This window comes from Adiantum capillus-veneris, chromosome 16 (genome assembly GCF_014529385.1).
Source record: "Adiantum capillus-veneris isolate H3 chromosome 16, ASM1452938v2, whole genome shotgun sequence".
NCBI lineage: Eukaryota > Viridiplantae > Streptophyta > Polypodiopsida > Polypodiales > Pteridaceae > Adiantum > Adiantum capillus-veneris.
In genome coordinates, this window is record NC_140946.1 from 133,023,332 (window position 1) to 133,038,065 (window position 14,734).

The 14,734-nt window shown below is 45.0% G+C and overlaps 1 protein-coding gene across 6 annotated transcripts in view; it reads right to left on the reverse strand.

Annotated features, from left to right (window-relative positions):
• Window positions 1-14,734, reverse strand: part of LOC147439895 (uncharacterized) — a 131,519-nt gene that overhangs the window by 71,480 nt on the left and 45,305 nt on the right. For all 6 annotated transcript variants that reach the window (XM_086485616.1, XM_086485617.1, XM_086485615.1 and 3 more), the window contains one exon: window positions 7,442-7,555. In XM_086485616.1, the coding sequence (XP_086341742.1) occupies window positions 7,442-7,555 (114 nt within the window). The remainder of the gene's footprint in view (window positions 1-7,441; window positions 7,556-14,734) is intronic.

Genomic DNA, 14,734 nt, shown 5'->3' on the forward strand with positions numbered 1-14,734 from the left:
GTGCCGGGAATCAAGAAAAGTCTGCTTTCTGTTGGTCAGATGGATATGCATGGTTACAGCATCTTGTTTGAGAGAGGGTCATGGAAAATGACTAAAGGCTCAAGGCTGATTGTAAAGCGCACAAAGAAAGGGACACTTTACTGCATGCATGGAAAGGCCGTGTTGGGCAAGTTTATTGCATTGGCTGAAATTAACTCTCGCATGGAGTTGTGGCACAAGAGGCTTGGGCATATGAGCCAAAAGAGCCTTTCTAAGCTTTGTACTTTGAACAAGCTTGATGCTAAAGACACAAAGCTTGATTTTTGTAATAAATGTCAATATGGCAAGCAAGTAAAGTGTTCTTATTACTCTGGTGTCTCTCGTAAATCTTGTGTGCTTGATCTTGTACATTCTGATGTATGTAGCATGCCTACTAAGTCTATGGGTGGTGCATGTTATTTTGTCTCCTTTGTTGATGATCATTCTAGGAAAATTTGGGTTTATTTGCTTAAGTCTAAGGATGAAGCCTTTGCTGCATTTAAGAGATTTCATGCATTTGTGACCACCCAAACTGGTAGAAAGCTAAAATGCTTGCGTACAGACAATAGGGGGGAGTACACAAGTGCTGAATTTAACAAGTTTTGTGAAAATTTGGGCATTAAGAGGGAGCTTACTATGCCATACAGCCCCTCTTCTAATGGTGTGGCTGAAAGATTCAATAGGACACTTTGTGAGAGGGTGAGATGCATGCTGTCAACTAATCTCTCTCATGGATTTTGGGGAGAAGCTTTGAAAACTGCAGTGCATATATGCAATCGATCCCCTCACATGTCTTTGAAAGGTGACATCCCTGAAGAGGTTTGGTTTGGCAAGCCTGCTTCATATGATCACTACGCATTTTTGGTTGCGAAGCTTTTGTGCATGTTAGACCTAAGTTGAGGAATAAACTAGATGCGAAGTCCATTAAAGGCCTCTTCATGGGATATGGTGAAGAAGGCGAAATGGCTTGCAGGATTTGGTTACCTCAGCTCAAAAGGGTTGTACGCAGCCGGGATGTTGTTTTTAATGAGGCAAGGCTGCTTGAAAACAATTGTGCCTCAAAGCATGACCATAAAAGGGTGAAATTTCAGCATGACCAGCCACCTGTTAGGCCTATTTTTGACCCTCAGGATGCACCACAAATGGCTGAAAATGTAGATGATCCAGTGGTGTTTGAGCCAGATGATGTTGGACAACAAATTGAGGCTCCTGAAGGGCATTTGCAGCCAAGAAACAATGCTGAAAATGATGCTGAGAATGATGTACAACAGCCATTGTTGATGATTTTATAGTGCCACCTGATGTAAACCCATTGCCGGATAATGTGGATCATTGGGTGAGGCGGTCTACTCATCAAAGACGGCCTGTGAGTCAATATGACCCCTCTTTGTATTACATTATGTTGACAAATGAGGGAGAGCCTCTTACGTATAAAGAGGCAAAGACATGTGAGCACAGCGACAAGTGGGAGCATCATCTATGCATAGAGATGGTGGGAGTCACGTAGCTTAAAGGCGCCATTTATGCCTTTAAGTGGGAGGTTGTTGGGTTAAAGGCTTAAATAACCCCTTTTTGTACATTTTTATACTTTGTCCAGGTTCATATTCATCCTAGACACATTTTTTAAAGGTCACTTATAATAAAAGTGGGAAAACCCAAAACTCACTTATTGAGTTTTCCCCAAAAACGTGAGCCCTCTCTCTTCTGCTAGCGCTTCCTCTCCTAATGGCCTTCGCCTCCCCTCTCTGCACACACACTGCACTTCCTCGCGTGCTCTTTCACTTGCACACACCGCCGCACGCTCATCAGACTGCGTTTAGGACGACATTTGGTCTCTATGAGTTCCTGGTGGTGCCATTTGGTCTTACAAATGCTCATGTTACGTTCAATAAGATGATGGACCGGATTTTCCGCTCGCATCAAAAGTTTGTTGGCACATTCTTTGATGACATGATAGTCTATTCGAAGGATAAAGAGCACAGGCGTCACTTGACCATTATGTTCGAAGACTTACGCAGTCAGAGGTTACTTGTCAATCCTAAGAAAAGTGAATTCTTCTTGGAAGAGATCCAATTTCTTGGCCACATAGTGTCAAAGGATGGTGTCCGAATGAATCCCGCAAAGGTTGAAGCTATTAAGATACAATTCCGAAGCTTCTTGGGATTGTGCTCATTCTATATAAGATTTATCATGAATTTTGCAGAGATAGCTTCACCTCTTCATGCTTTGCAAAAGAAAGAGGCCACTTTCAGATGGCACCAAAGAGAGATTTCAGCTTTCAGTCTCTTAAAGGAAAAGTTGACTTCAGATCCCGTGATCGTTTTACTAGAACTTAGGAAGTCACTTGTGGTCCAGTGTGACACGTGTGGCAATAGCGTCAGAGCAATGCTAATGCGAGATGGTCGGGTAGTAGCTTACCAGAAAAGAATCTTGCAAGGGCCAGAAAAGACTACGCAAATCTATGAGAGAGCTACTAGCCGTCATTCATACGCTCTCTAGCTGGAAGCACTAGCTGTTAGGTGCTAATTTTGTTGTCCAGACAAATCATCAGACCTTGCGATACTTCTTGACACAGTCAAAGTTATCCAAAAAGCATATGTGATGGGCAAACATTCTTTCTATGTTCCACTTCTAGATTATGCATGTGGAAGGCAAGAAGAATATTGTGGCTGATGTGTTATCAAGGAAGCCACAAACTTCAGTTGTGTCAATTCCTTATCATCATGAGCTTGATGACATGAAGGAACAGTATGCTCAAAATGAAGATTTTTTGAACAGTTGTAAGATGGGAAATGCCATGAGCACTATCTCCTCAGAGAGGGTTTCATGATGATGCATCGCAGACTTTGTGTCACTAGGCCATTGCGACATAAGGTCATGGTAGAAAGGCATGTCCCATCGTATGCAAGGCATCGTGGTATTGATGCAACAGTTAAAGCGGTAGAGACATTCTTTTATAGGCCTACTTTGAGGATGCCTTTGAAGTTTGTGCGAGCATGCATGATTTGTCAAAAGGTCAAGTTTGACATGCAAAAGGCACCAGGATTATTACACCCACTGCCGATTCCGGATAAGCCATGGGAAAGCATTGCTATGGACTTTATCTTTGATCTTCCAAGAACGCCGACAAGGAATGATGGTATATGGACCATTATTTGCAGGTTCAACAAGCAGGCCCAGTTTATTCCTGTCAGGAAGAAGATAAAATCTGACCAGATGGCACAGTTGTTCATGTACAATGTGTTAAGTACCATGGTATGCCACAATCGATTGTCAATGAACGTGATCCTCGTATGAAGAGTTTGTTTTGGAGAGGATTATTTGAGTACATGGGCACTACGCTCAAGTTCTCGTCTTCGTTTCATCCACAAACTGATGGACAATCAGAAGAGGCTAATTCTACTGTCAGCACCTTTTGAGACTATTGAAGGTGGTAAAAAGGTTCCTTCCATTTTGCATACAAAAGACAAGATCTTTGAGGCAGATCGATATGTTGAGAACATGGATGAAATGTATAAGAAGATTAAGCTTGCCTTGGAGAAGACTCGGGCAAAGCAGAAAAGGACTGTTGATCATCATCGTCGTGAATTATTGTTTTCACCTACTGATTGGGTACTTTTACGGTTTCAAAAGGCGAGGTTAAAGAAGATGAAGGCCAAGGAAAGGTTATTTCCAAAACTCAGCATGCGTTACTATGGGCCTTTTCAAGTTCTTGATAAGATCAGCGATGTTGCTTATAGGCTTAAATTGCCTGACACCTATGAGATTCATAATGTGTTTCACGTGAGTCTTCTAAAACCCTTTGTAAGTGATGTGCCAGAAGTTATGCCACAGGAGGATCAGCCAGAAGTCGATGAACTTGATGAGATCTTGGTCATAAAGAAAGAAAAGTTAAGGGACAGGTTGGATGGAAGAGCATGAACTGTCAGAGTCACCAAATGTATTGCATCTTTACCTTGAGGCCTTTGGGTTACAGCCTACATATGCCAGAAACCCATCGTGTTCAAAGGAGGAATAATGATGGAGCTAGCACATCAAATGTACATATGGATTTAGTGCAATATAAGTGTGCATCGCTCTTCAAGTGTTTCTTAACGCATCGCTAACCTTAGTTCTTGGTTTCTTTCCGATGATTTTTATTTAATTTTTGGGACCCTCTTTTTGAAGTTGCAAATGGCCGGACATTATGTGGCGAGTGTCAAACGGCTAATGGCCAAGAGTTTCATCCGCAGACAGGAAGGCCTTGTCGCCACGAGTTGGTCGGGACGACCGGCACTAGAATCCGAGCAATAAAAGGGTGTGTAGGCTCAGTTCAAAGTCATTTAGGCCCCCTCGCTACACTTATAAGTCGGTGGGTACTAGGAAAATTAACTCAAAGAGGCATAGTGCACACTTGGCGCAACACCAGAGCCTGTAGAAAGTCAAACCAGCCACCTCAGCCAAGATTTGGCACAAAAAGGAATTTGGGCTGCCTTTCTCTCTCACTGTGACTTACAGTGTGTGTGTGTGTGTGTGTGAGTAGTTGGTACAGGTGTTGAAGCTTTAATGAAAAGCCTGCCTTCTCCCTTGCACTATGTAGCATGATGATTCTGCTCTCGTGCACCTCTGTCCACTTTTCAATACAGAAACGTGATGCCCCGCTCGCGGGCTTTTCATCTATATGTACAGTTGTGTGGGTTCATGCGCGATTGCCGAGGCAAGAGCCTCTTGCACAAAAACTAGATTAGCTAGTTGCTAATCCCCCGCAGGTACAGGTAAATTCGGGAAGATTTGACGCGAGAAATCTTGTCCGATTCAAAGGGCAAGTAGCCCTACAGGTGCGAGAGCTCGAGGACTTGCTACGGATGCGACCGGCTTGCGATTTGGAGGCCAAAACAGGGAAATACAGCCTGCTGTGTATTTTTCCAGGTTTGAGGTTTCCGCCCTAAACGGTCTTTAATACCCCAGGAGATCCGGGGACACGAGGGGACCACTGTGCGGGTGATCTGGCGCATTTTCAGGGCAGAAAACAGAGAATTCAACGTGCTGCAGATTCTCGCCAGGTTTTTCAAAGTGTCCGTAAGCGTCCGGAAAGTCACTTATTGCGTGGGGATACTATCTATGAAGCATCCTAGTACAGTTATGCTGCAAAAATCGGGTCAGAATAGGTCATTTTCAGCCTGGATTATGCGGCACGGCTCGTAGGAGATCACAGGTTTTATTCCCTCTTTGAATACAATAAAGAAATACCGAAAGGGGTGCCAGTCTTTGGGGCCAACAGGTGTCAACGTCTGCTTGGTAGCGCTCTATTTTCCAAGCCGTGTGTGTTTGAAGTGTCAATTCCCGTTGGAGGTTTTTATTTGCAAAGCTTCTTTGTGTTCTAAAGTCTAAAGTAAAGTTTCGGGTGAAAGCCAAAGTCTACCGCCCTACAGGCTGGTTTCAAAACATATAGCCATTACGTTGTCGCCATAGGCTCCAGTAAGCCCAAAATCTGACCCACATGAAGAAGATCGCAAAGCGCTGCAACACAAGTGAGAAAATGCCAAATGCCCAAAACCGTTTATGGAAGACCGTCGTGGGAAAACGGAGCCGCATGCACGCCGATACACGGCAAAGGAAATATCGAGTAATACAACAATCCCACAATAGGTGACAAACATTCTCTTCCACAATTGAGCAACGGACACAAGATGAAGGACGGATATGGCGCGTCCTAAGAAAAGTACCCACCGGGAGCACACCAAGCAAACAACATCAAAGAAACAATCGCTCCTTCAAAGGCAAATGGCTTTTCCATAAGGCAGATAGAAGCTTCCTCGAGCAGATATCAGATTTATGCATTTGCCAAAGAGCGTTACAATGATCAGCAAGCCAAGGTTGAGATAGAAGAAGAGCATAAACTCGACCGGCTGAAATATCCTGAAAGGGAATTTCCCGAAGATTCCAGTCAGAAATGCGATCACCATCAAGCAAAGGTGACATGGGTAAAAAGCCAACCAACATTTGCTGTAGTTCTCTCCAGAATTGGCGGTAATGCATGCCCAATCCAAATCAATGAGCGGCGAAGGGAAACTCCAAAGTGACACCGGCTACATCCACCACATCCTCAACCACCTGAATGCCACGGCAAGAGAGGAAGTACGCCTGGAGAGGCGAGTGGTCAACCAAAGTAAGAGAGAAAGCCTGGCTCCAATGAAGACTCTCCAGACGAACCGAATTTCCTTCCCTCCAAGCATTCCACAATAGATGAATCATAAACTCTTTCCAAGCAGAGAGCAAGGTAGCGGACATCGAAGAACATGCCCGTCCATCTTACCAAATACAACCTCCAAATAGATCATTGCTAGTGACCAAATGAGGACGTAACAACATGCTGAATCAAGTGTGCAAACATAAGAGTCCAAGGCTGAGACTGATGCACAAGTGTAGGCAATAGCATAGCCTTCCTAGCAAGAACATGCCTACGGAGGTCAAAGATATTTAGACCACCGAAGCGTTTGGGTGTACAAAGCTTTGCCATCGACATCAAACGCAGGCCTTTTTTGTGCGCATGAGTTCGCCACAAATGAGACAAAATGACTGACATGAGAGAATCAAGACAATGGCAAGCCCAGTGCAACAATGGCAAAAAGAACTGAACATATGCCATCAGGATACTCTGAAATGATAGTCTTTGTGAAGCCAAAACTGCATTATGCACAATTAGGCTCCCCCACTATCGTTTATTCTCCACTCATCTCACATACCACCTTGAGGGATGTTCATAGTCTTTAGGCTCTTTATCTTACTACACTGTACAGTCATGTACCTCCACCTAGAGGGTGTGTGTGTGTGTGTGTGTGTGTGTGTGTGCGTGCGCGTGCGCGCGTGCACCTACACACATTTTTATGAAAATCACTTTTGAATTACTAGTGGGAAACCTCAAAGTGAGGAAAACCGCAAAGGAAATCATACACAAGAAATGCCCAAGTTCATAGTGAACAACCACATAGTCAAAACACAGCTGATAAAAGGGCATACAATGATGGGTCTCACACACGCGTGCGCAGACAGATAGAAAGATTTTATAAACGTCTTTTAAAGGGCGGACTCACCCCATGAGACAAATCAATGTACATGTGTGGTATAACCTGTGTCATCCAAAAAAAGGAAAAGCTGACCTGAAAGTAAAGACTATAGCTAACTATAAGCTGAAGTTGGGACTCACTCTGCAGTATACAATGAGTGGGGGAGTGATATTGCAGGTGGTGACCTTGATGGATGGATGGAGGATGGAGCTCTACTGCTAGGGGCTTGGAATGCACGACTATATGCATAGGGTATATGTTATCTGACTCTTTTGGGTCTATCGCAGCTTCTGTGTCTCAAAAATTTACAAAGCCTATTGGCAGATTACATAACTGCAAAGAAGGATGTATTACAGTTATAAAGTAAAGGAGCAAACCTTTAAAATAACTCCCCTTTCTGTGAACCAAGAGACTGTATCCATTGGTCCATGCGATCGAAAAAATGAACCTCGCAATTCTTTGTGTCCCCTTGGGTATTGTTCTGCCAAAAGCTTTTCAAAATCATGTATCAAAGACAATGTTGATTAATATTAGTTCACAAACCATCAAAACTGACAAGAAGTGACCAGAACAACATAAGATCTTTATGATAATAACAAACGGATGGAGACAATCACTAAAAATTGTTCCAAATATAAATCCCCACACTTTTTGCACTCTCTCTCTCTCTCTCTCTCTCTCTCTCTCTCTCTCTCTCTCTCTCTCTCTCTCTCTCTCTCTCTCTCTCTCTCTCACATTTTTGGTGCAGAGTCTTTATGCGGTGGTGATGCTTACTCTCGTCGTAAGCCTTGGAGATCCGGAGTTTGATATTGAAGATTCTTAGGTCACGTTTGTACTTTTCGGCCTCCTCGTCGAAATCTGGATAGCTTGTTTTGCCTTCAGCTCTCTGCTAGTTTTTCCTACCTCCTTTAATGTATCAACCGTCTTTTTTAACTCCGTATCATTGGCAGTTTTTCCCCTAAGGTTTTTTATCCTTGAATATTTCAAGGGTTTTCTCACTATCAGTTCCATTTGTTCCATTATGCCTATGGGCTGATGTAATGCCTACAGACCTGTAGTTTGTTTTTGTAATACAAAGGTCAAAGCCATCCTTTTCTTGCAAATGAGAAATTCAAAACTCAAAAAATAATCGAAGTATAACAGGACAACTCGTGAGCATCCGTAGGCCATCAGTATTACATCAAAATATAGCCAATAGAGAATCCAAGCAAATAGTGAATAGGAGATATCCTCAAGATTAGAGAATCCACATTGCTTACAGAGTACAGCATTTACCATATACCTTCATAAGGCCAAAATAGTATACACTTATGAATTAAAAGAGGCGATAAAACGACACGCTCGCTGCTGCTGCTCACGCTTCTGCTCGCCCACGCAATCGCCATTGCTCTACCCCCCCCCCCCCCCCAGCTTCCCTTCGTGCCGCCCTGCCCTACCAGCCCACCACACCCCCGCCCCCTCAGCTGGCCGCCCATCACGCGCTGCCCAATGTTGCCTGCCCGCCCCTCATCCCCCCTTCCTCGCGCTGCCCAAAGCCTATCCACACTCCCCCCACCCCCACCTCGGGTTTTCTTTCGAGGTTGGTTCACGGAGTCACCGACTCGCTTCATTCGCATCGACGCCCTCGACTCGCCTTCGCAGAAGCAGACGCAGATGGAGGATTTTGCTCCGCCCACAGAGGGACTCCACTGCAGCCCCCTCCCCCGACCTCGCAGAGCCCACCATCCGACTTGCTCTTTCGCCGACAGAGCAAGCGAGCTTAGAGGCACAGGTGGCGCGCCTTCAGGCCTCCTCTGTTATCCGCAAGATTCTCGGCAACAGGCCTAGCAGAGGGGAGGTACGCGATCTCCTTCAGGCCCGCCTTCTCGCAGAGGTGGGCAAGATCCTCGATGTTCGGCTTCTCGGACGTGACTACTACCAGATAGAGTTTGAGACTCCCGAGATGGCGTCCAAGGTCATTGCGATGAGCCCCCTCGGCATCCGAGCAGTTCGAGCACACTTTCCACAGTGGTGCCACGGTTTTGACTCAGCTACCGACGTTCTTGTCGAGGAGGCAGACCTGCCCATCTCAGTCTGCTTCCCCGGCCTGCGAAGGGAGTCCTTTCCAGGACAGGCTCAGTGATTGAGACTGTCCTAGAGACACCTAGCACGGCAGCCTTGTATTTGCCAAGGCGGCCGGCATCCCCACAATACGTGTTCTCGTTCGGGACACCCACACTCTTCCGAAGGTCATCCTATTACCTCGGGTGAGTGGAGGTTGGTTCCGCCAGAGCGTGGAGTATTCTGGCCTCCCAAATCAGTGTTTCATTTGCAGACAGATGGGCCATTTGGCAAAGGCATGTCCTCGCAGGAGACCTCGACCCACAGCGTATGCGTAGCCTCCCAAGGCTGAGCACGCCCAGCAGGCAGATACACAGGACGCACATGCTGGTACCTAGACTGAGACCAGAGATCAGACAGCTAACGGTTGGCAACAGGTGCCTGGCCGTCGCCGACAAGGGCGGGCTCGCCCCACTGCTCCCCATTCTGCAGCTCAGCAGCACTAGGTTCCACTAAAAACCGCTTTGATCCCCTTCAGCAAGACCCGCCTGAGGAGGCCCCGTCCACTTCAGTTCCTCCACCTTCACCTCCTCCTCCCTCAGACACTACCGCTCCGCCTCCCGTCCTTCCTCTCTCCCCAGTGGGGCCCACAGCCTCATCTCCCGACCCCTCCTCCACTCCTTCTCAGACACAAGGGACTGGACACGCGTCTGCCGCGAGGCGATCTCTTGGTAGTGCTTTCGCTACGAGCCATGTGGCTCGAGAGGGACAGCCCCACCTGAGACCGCCTTTTTCGGTGCAAACTTCTCCTTTTACAATTGTCCCTAGAGGTTTGACTAGTTTTGACATTCGTAGACGCTAGGACTTCTTCGACTACAACTTCACACGGTTCCTGGGTGACTCTTCTCCTGACCTAGAGGAGGCTTGCTTTCGAGTCCACGTCCTCTTTCTTGCAGCTAGAGGCATTTGGACACAGCGGTGGGCTTCTCCTTTTTGCTATGCGCTAGGAATTCCACAGAATGGACCCAGCACACAGTTCTTGACTGGCTCCAGATTCAGGCTACTGAGTTCTCACAACACACAGGGGACTTGGGGGTGACAGATCTGGTGCAGACACTTTGGCCTCCTGCCAGGTTCAGCGTATAGCCTCCGGATGCACCGGGTTGCAGGCACATTGTGGTGCATTTGTTTGCTGACACCCAGAGCCCTCCTTGCTATGTATTTGTACATGAGGATTCTTGGACGCAAGATGTAGCCCTTCGGGCTGCACGCTCGGCTTGGGCCTAGGCGGGACAGTCACTCCTTCCACGCTTGTCTAGAGATCGTTCGGATGCGGATTACTCCCCATCCAAACCGGCCTCAAAGATAGTGAGGTTGGCTGCTGTGCGAGCATCTGTTTTCTCTCACTGACTCCATAAGGATTATCTCATGGAATGTGGCCGTTGAAAATGCCAAATTGTATATGCTTCTAAGTTAGAACTAAAATCAATACCAAACTATTGGTTTGAACAATTATTGTCCTTGTCCCTCTACTGGTTTGATATGAAACAAGTCAAGAGGTTCATCTTCTGACTTTGGATGTGTTTCTGGTACTGGTATTGTTGGGATCTCATCTGACCTAGCATAGTACAATTTGATCTTGGCCCCATTGTACGCCCCATGCAACAGTAGAGATCTCGCTATAAATTCAAAACCTTCCCGCCTAAATTTAAAATTCAAAATCTGATTGCCTAAATTTTAAATATCCCTCCCAAATTTTAAATATCCCGCCTAAATTTTAAAATATCCCGCCCAAATTTTAAAATTCAAACTTTTTTATAAAAATTTAAATTTTACCACTTAAATTTAAAATATTCCACGCGAAATTGATTTTAAATTCAAGTTTACCACAAAAAGATATCATTATACCACCTAAATTCAAATATGCAAACCTCAAAAGTGGTGAGATTGACATTCTTATGCTACAGGAGCATCATCTTGGTGAGAGCCACATTAGACAGGGTGGTCCAATTTTGCGTGGTTGTTATGAGACGTTTTGGTCAGCTGCATTTGGACCTGGAGGCATCCAAGGAAGGGTATGTATGACTATTGCGGATTCTTTGCAGCAGGCCATTGTGGGCAGAAGGATTTGATGAGCGCGCGGCGGTGTGCAAGTGAAATAGCACGCGAGAGTGTGCGGGGAGTGTACAGGGAGAGGTGGCGAAGACCAGCAAGAAGGTGGGCGCTAGCAGATCGAAAGAGAGAGAGAGAGAGAGAGAGAGAGAGAGAGAGAGAGAGAGAGAGAGAGAGAGAGAGAGAGCACGCTATCTGCAAGGGAATAAGTGAGTGAGTTAGTTGAAACTCACTTACCCTTTATTATTTGTATAAGGACCAATTTAATAAGTTCGTGGCCAAGTTCAATGTGAACTTGGCCAAAGGTTAGTAACCTTTAAAATGTACATTAAAGGGGGCCATTTGGGCCTTTAACCCAACAACCTCCCACTTAAAGGCATAAATGGTGCCTTTAAGCTACGTGACTCCCACCATCTCTATGCATAGATGATGTTGTGCTTTGGGTAAGCACTTAGTGAGAGCATCTGCTGGATTTTGTGATGTATGGACCTTAACCAATGTAATAACTTATAAGGCCATCCTCAAGCACTTCTCGTATGAAGTGATACCGCACATCAATATGCTTTGTGCGTGCATGAAACATGGCGTTCTTTGCCAGACATATGGCACTCTGGCTATCACAACCAAGCATAGGTGCCTTGGCAGGCAAACCAAACTCACTGCATAGGCGTGCTAACCAAATAGCTTCTTTGGAAGCCTCAGTGGCTTAAATATATTCAGCCTCTGTGGTAGACAATGCAACAATCTTTTGCAATCTTGAACACCATGAAACAGCACCTCCGCAAGAGTAAATACATAGCGACTTGTGGATTTTCGTGTATCCACATCACCAGCCATGTCAGAGTCACAAAATCCCTTCGACTCCATTGGTCCTTTACCATAGCAGAGGCATTTGTTTTTAGTCCCTTTCAAGTACCTCATAATGGATTTTACAGATCCCAATGCAACCTCCCTGGATTAGCCATAAACCGGCTCACAACTCCCACTGCATGGGCTATGTCACGCCTAATAGCAACCATAGCATACATAAGTGAACCACAAGCTGAAGCATAAGGCACGCTTTGCATGTCATTGGCTTCTTCCTTCGATTTGGGACAATCATCTTTTGAGATTTTGACATATGGCTGTAACGGCATACCAAGAGGCTTTGCTTCAACCATGTTAAATTTGTCCAACACCTTTTCAATGTACTTTTCTTGCGACAAATACAATAGGCGCTTGTCTCTTTGCCGTGTAACACGCACTCCAAGTATATGTTCAGCTGCCCCAAGGTCTTTCATTGAAAACGCAGATTTCAGCTGTCCTTAAAGAGCATCTACAGTGTTTCTTTCCTTGGCAGCTATCAACATATCATCTACATAGAGCACAAGAATGATAGGGCTGCCATCCTCATCACGTTTGGTATACAAACAATGGTCTGCATGGCTTCTTTTATAACCATGTTAAAGCATGAAGCGATCAAACTTCTTCTACCACTGTCTACATGATTGTTTCAGCCCATACAAGCTTCTATTGAGCATACATACCAAATGTTCCTTGCCAGGGATAACAAAACCCTCGGGTTGCTTCATGTAAAGCTCTTCTTCCACATCACCATACAAGAAAGCGGTATGTACATCCATTTGGCCCATTTCCAAATCAAGAGCAACCACTAGGCAAACAATACACCCAACGTGGTCATCTTCACAACAGGAGAGAACACTTCCTGAAAGTCTATGCCCTTGGTTTGAACATATCTCTTTGCCACAACCCTTGCCTTATACTTGGGTTTTGCATCAACAGTTTTGATTTTATACCTCACATGCCGTCTTTGATGAGTAGACCGCCTCACCCAATGATCCACATTATCCGGCAATGGGTTTACATCAGGTGGCACTATAAAATCATCAACAATGGGCTGCTGTACATCATTTTCAGCATTGTTTCTTGGCTGCAAATGCCCTTCAGGAGCCTCAATTTGCTGTCCAACATCATCTGGCTCAAACATCACTGGATCATCTACCTTTTCAACCATTTGTGGTGCATCCTGAGGGTGAAAAATAGGCCTAACAGGTGGCTGGTCATGCTGAAATTTCACCCTTTTATGGTCATGCTTTGAGGCACAATTGTTTTGAAGTAGCTTTGCCTCATTAAAAAGAAAATCCCGGCTGCGTACGACCCTTTTGAGCTGAGGTAAACAAATCCTGTAACTCATTTCGCCTTCTTCACCATATCCCATGAGGAGGCCTTTAATGCACTTCGCATCTAGTTTACTCCTCAACTCAGGTCTAACATGCACAAAAGCTTTGCAACCAAAAATGCGTAAGTGATCATATGAAGCAAGCTTGCCAAACCAAACCTCTTCAGGGATGTCACCTTTCAAACGCATGTGAGGAGATCGACTACATATATGCACTGCAGTTTTCAAAGCTTCTCCCCAAAATCCATGAGAGAGATTAGTTGTGGACAGCATGCATCTCACCCTCTCACAAAGTGTCATATTGAATCTTTCTGCCACACCATTAGAAGACGGGTTGTATGGCACAGTAAGCTCCCTCTTAATGCCCAAATTTTCACAAAATTTGTTAAATTCAGCACTTGTGTACTCTACCCCATTTTCTGTACGCAAGCATTTTAGCTTTCTACCTGTTTGGGTGGTCACAAATGCATGAAATCTCTTAAACGCAGCAAAGGCTTCATCCTTAGACTTAAGCAAATAAACCCAAATTTTCCTAGAATGATCATCAACAAAGGAAACAAAATAACATGCACCACCCATAGACTTAGTAGGCATGCTACATACATCAGAATTTACAAGATTAAACACACAAGATTTACGAGAGACACCAGAGTAATAAGAACGCTTTACTTGCTTGCCATATTGACATTCATTACAAAAGTCAAGCTTTGTGCCTTTAGCATCAAGCTTGTTCAAAGTACAAAGCTTAGAAAGGCCCTTTTGGCTCATATGGCCAAGCCTCCTTGTGCCACAACTCCATGTGAGAGTTAATTTTAGCCAATGCAATAAACTTGCCCAACACGGCCTTTCCATGCATGCAGTAAAGTGTCCCTTTCTTTGTGCCCTTTACAATCAGCCTTGAGCCTTTGGTCATTTTCCATGATCCTCTCTCAAACAAGATGCTGTAACCATGCATATCCATCTGACCAACGGAAAGCAGACTCTTCTTGATTCCCGGCACATATCTAACATCATGCAAGACAAGCTCATTTGTGCCATCTCTAGAGAGATGCACAGTGCCAATACCTTCAATGGAACATGCATGATTGTTTCCAAGGTATACATGGTCACGCTTGCCTACATCAAAAGTAGAGAAACACTCCTTGATAGGAGTCACATGAAATGAAGCACCGGAATCAAAAATCCAAGTCTGGGACAATGCATCATTGACAGTCGACAAAGCATCAATAAGATCACTCTTGGTGATCTGCATGTCATGTGAATGAACATTTAAAGAGGCATCAAAGTCAGAAGCATCATCATCTGACAAAGCGGCACACAAGATGTCCTCTACATCTGA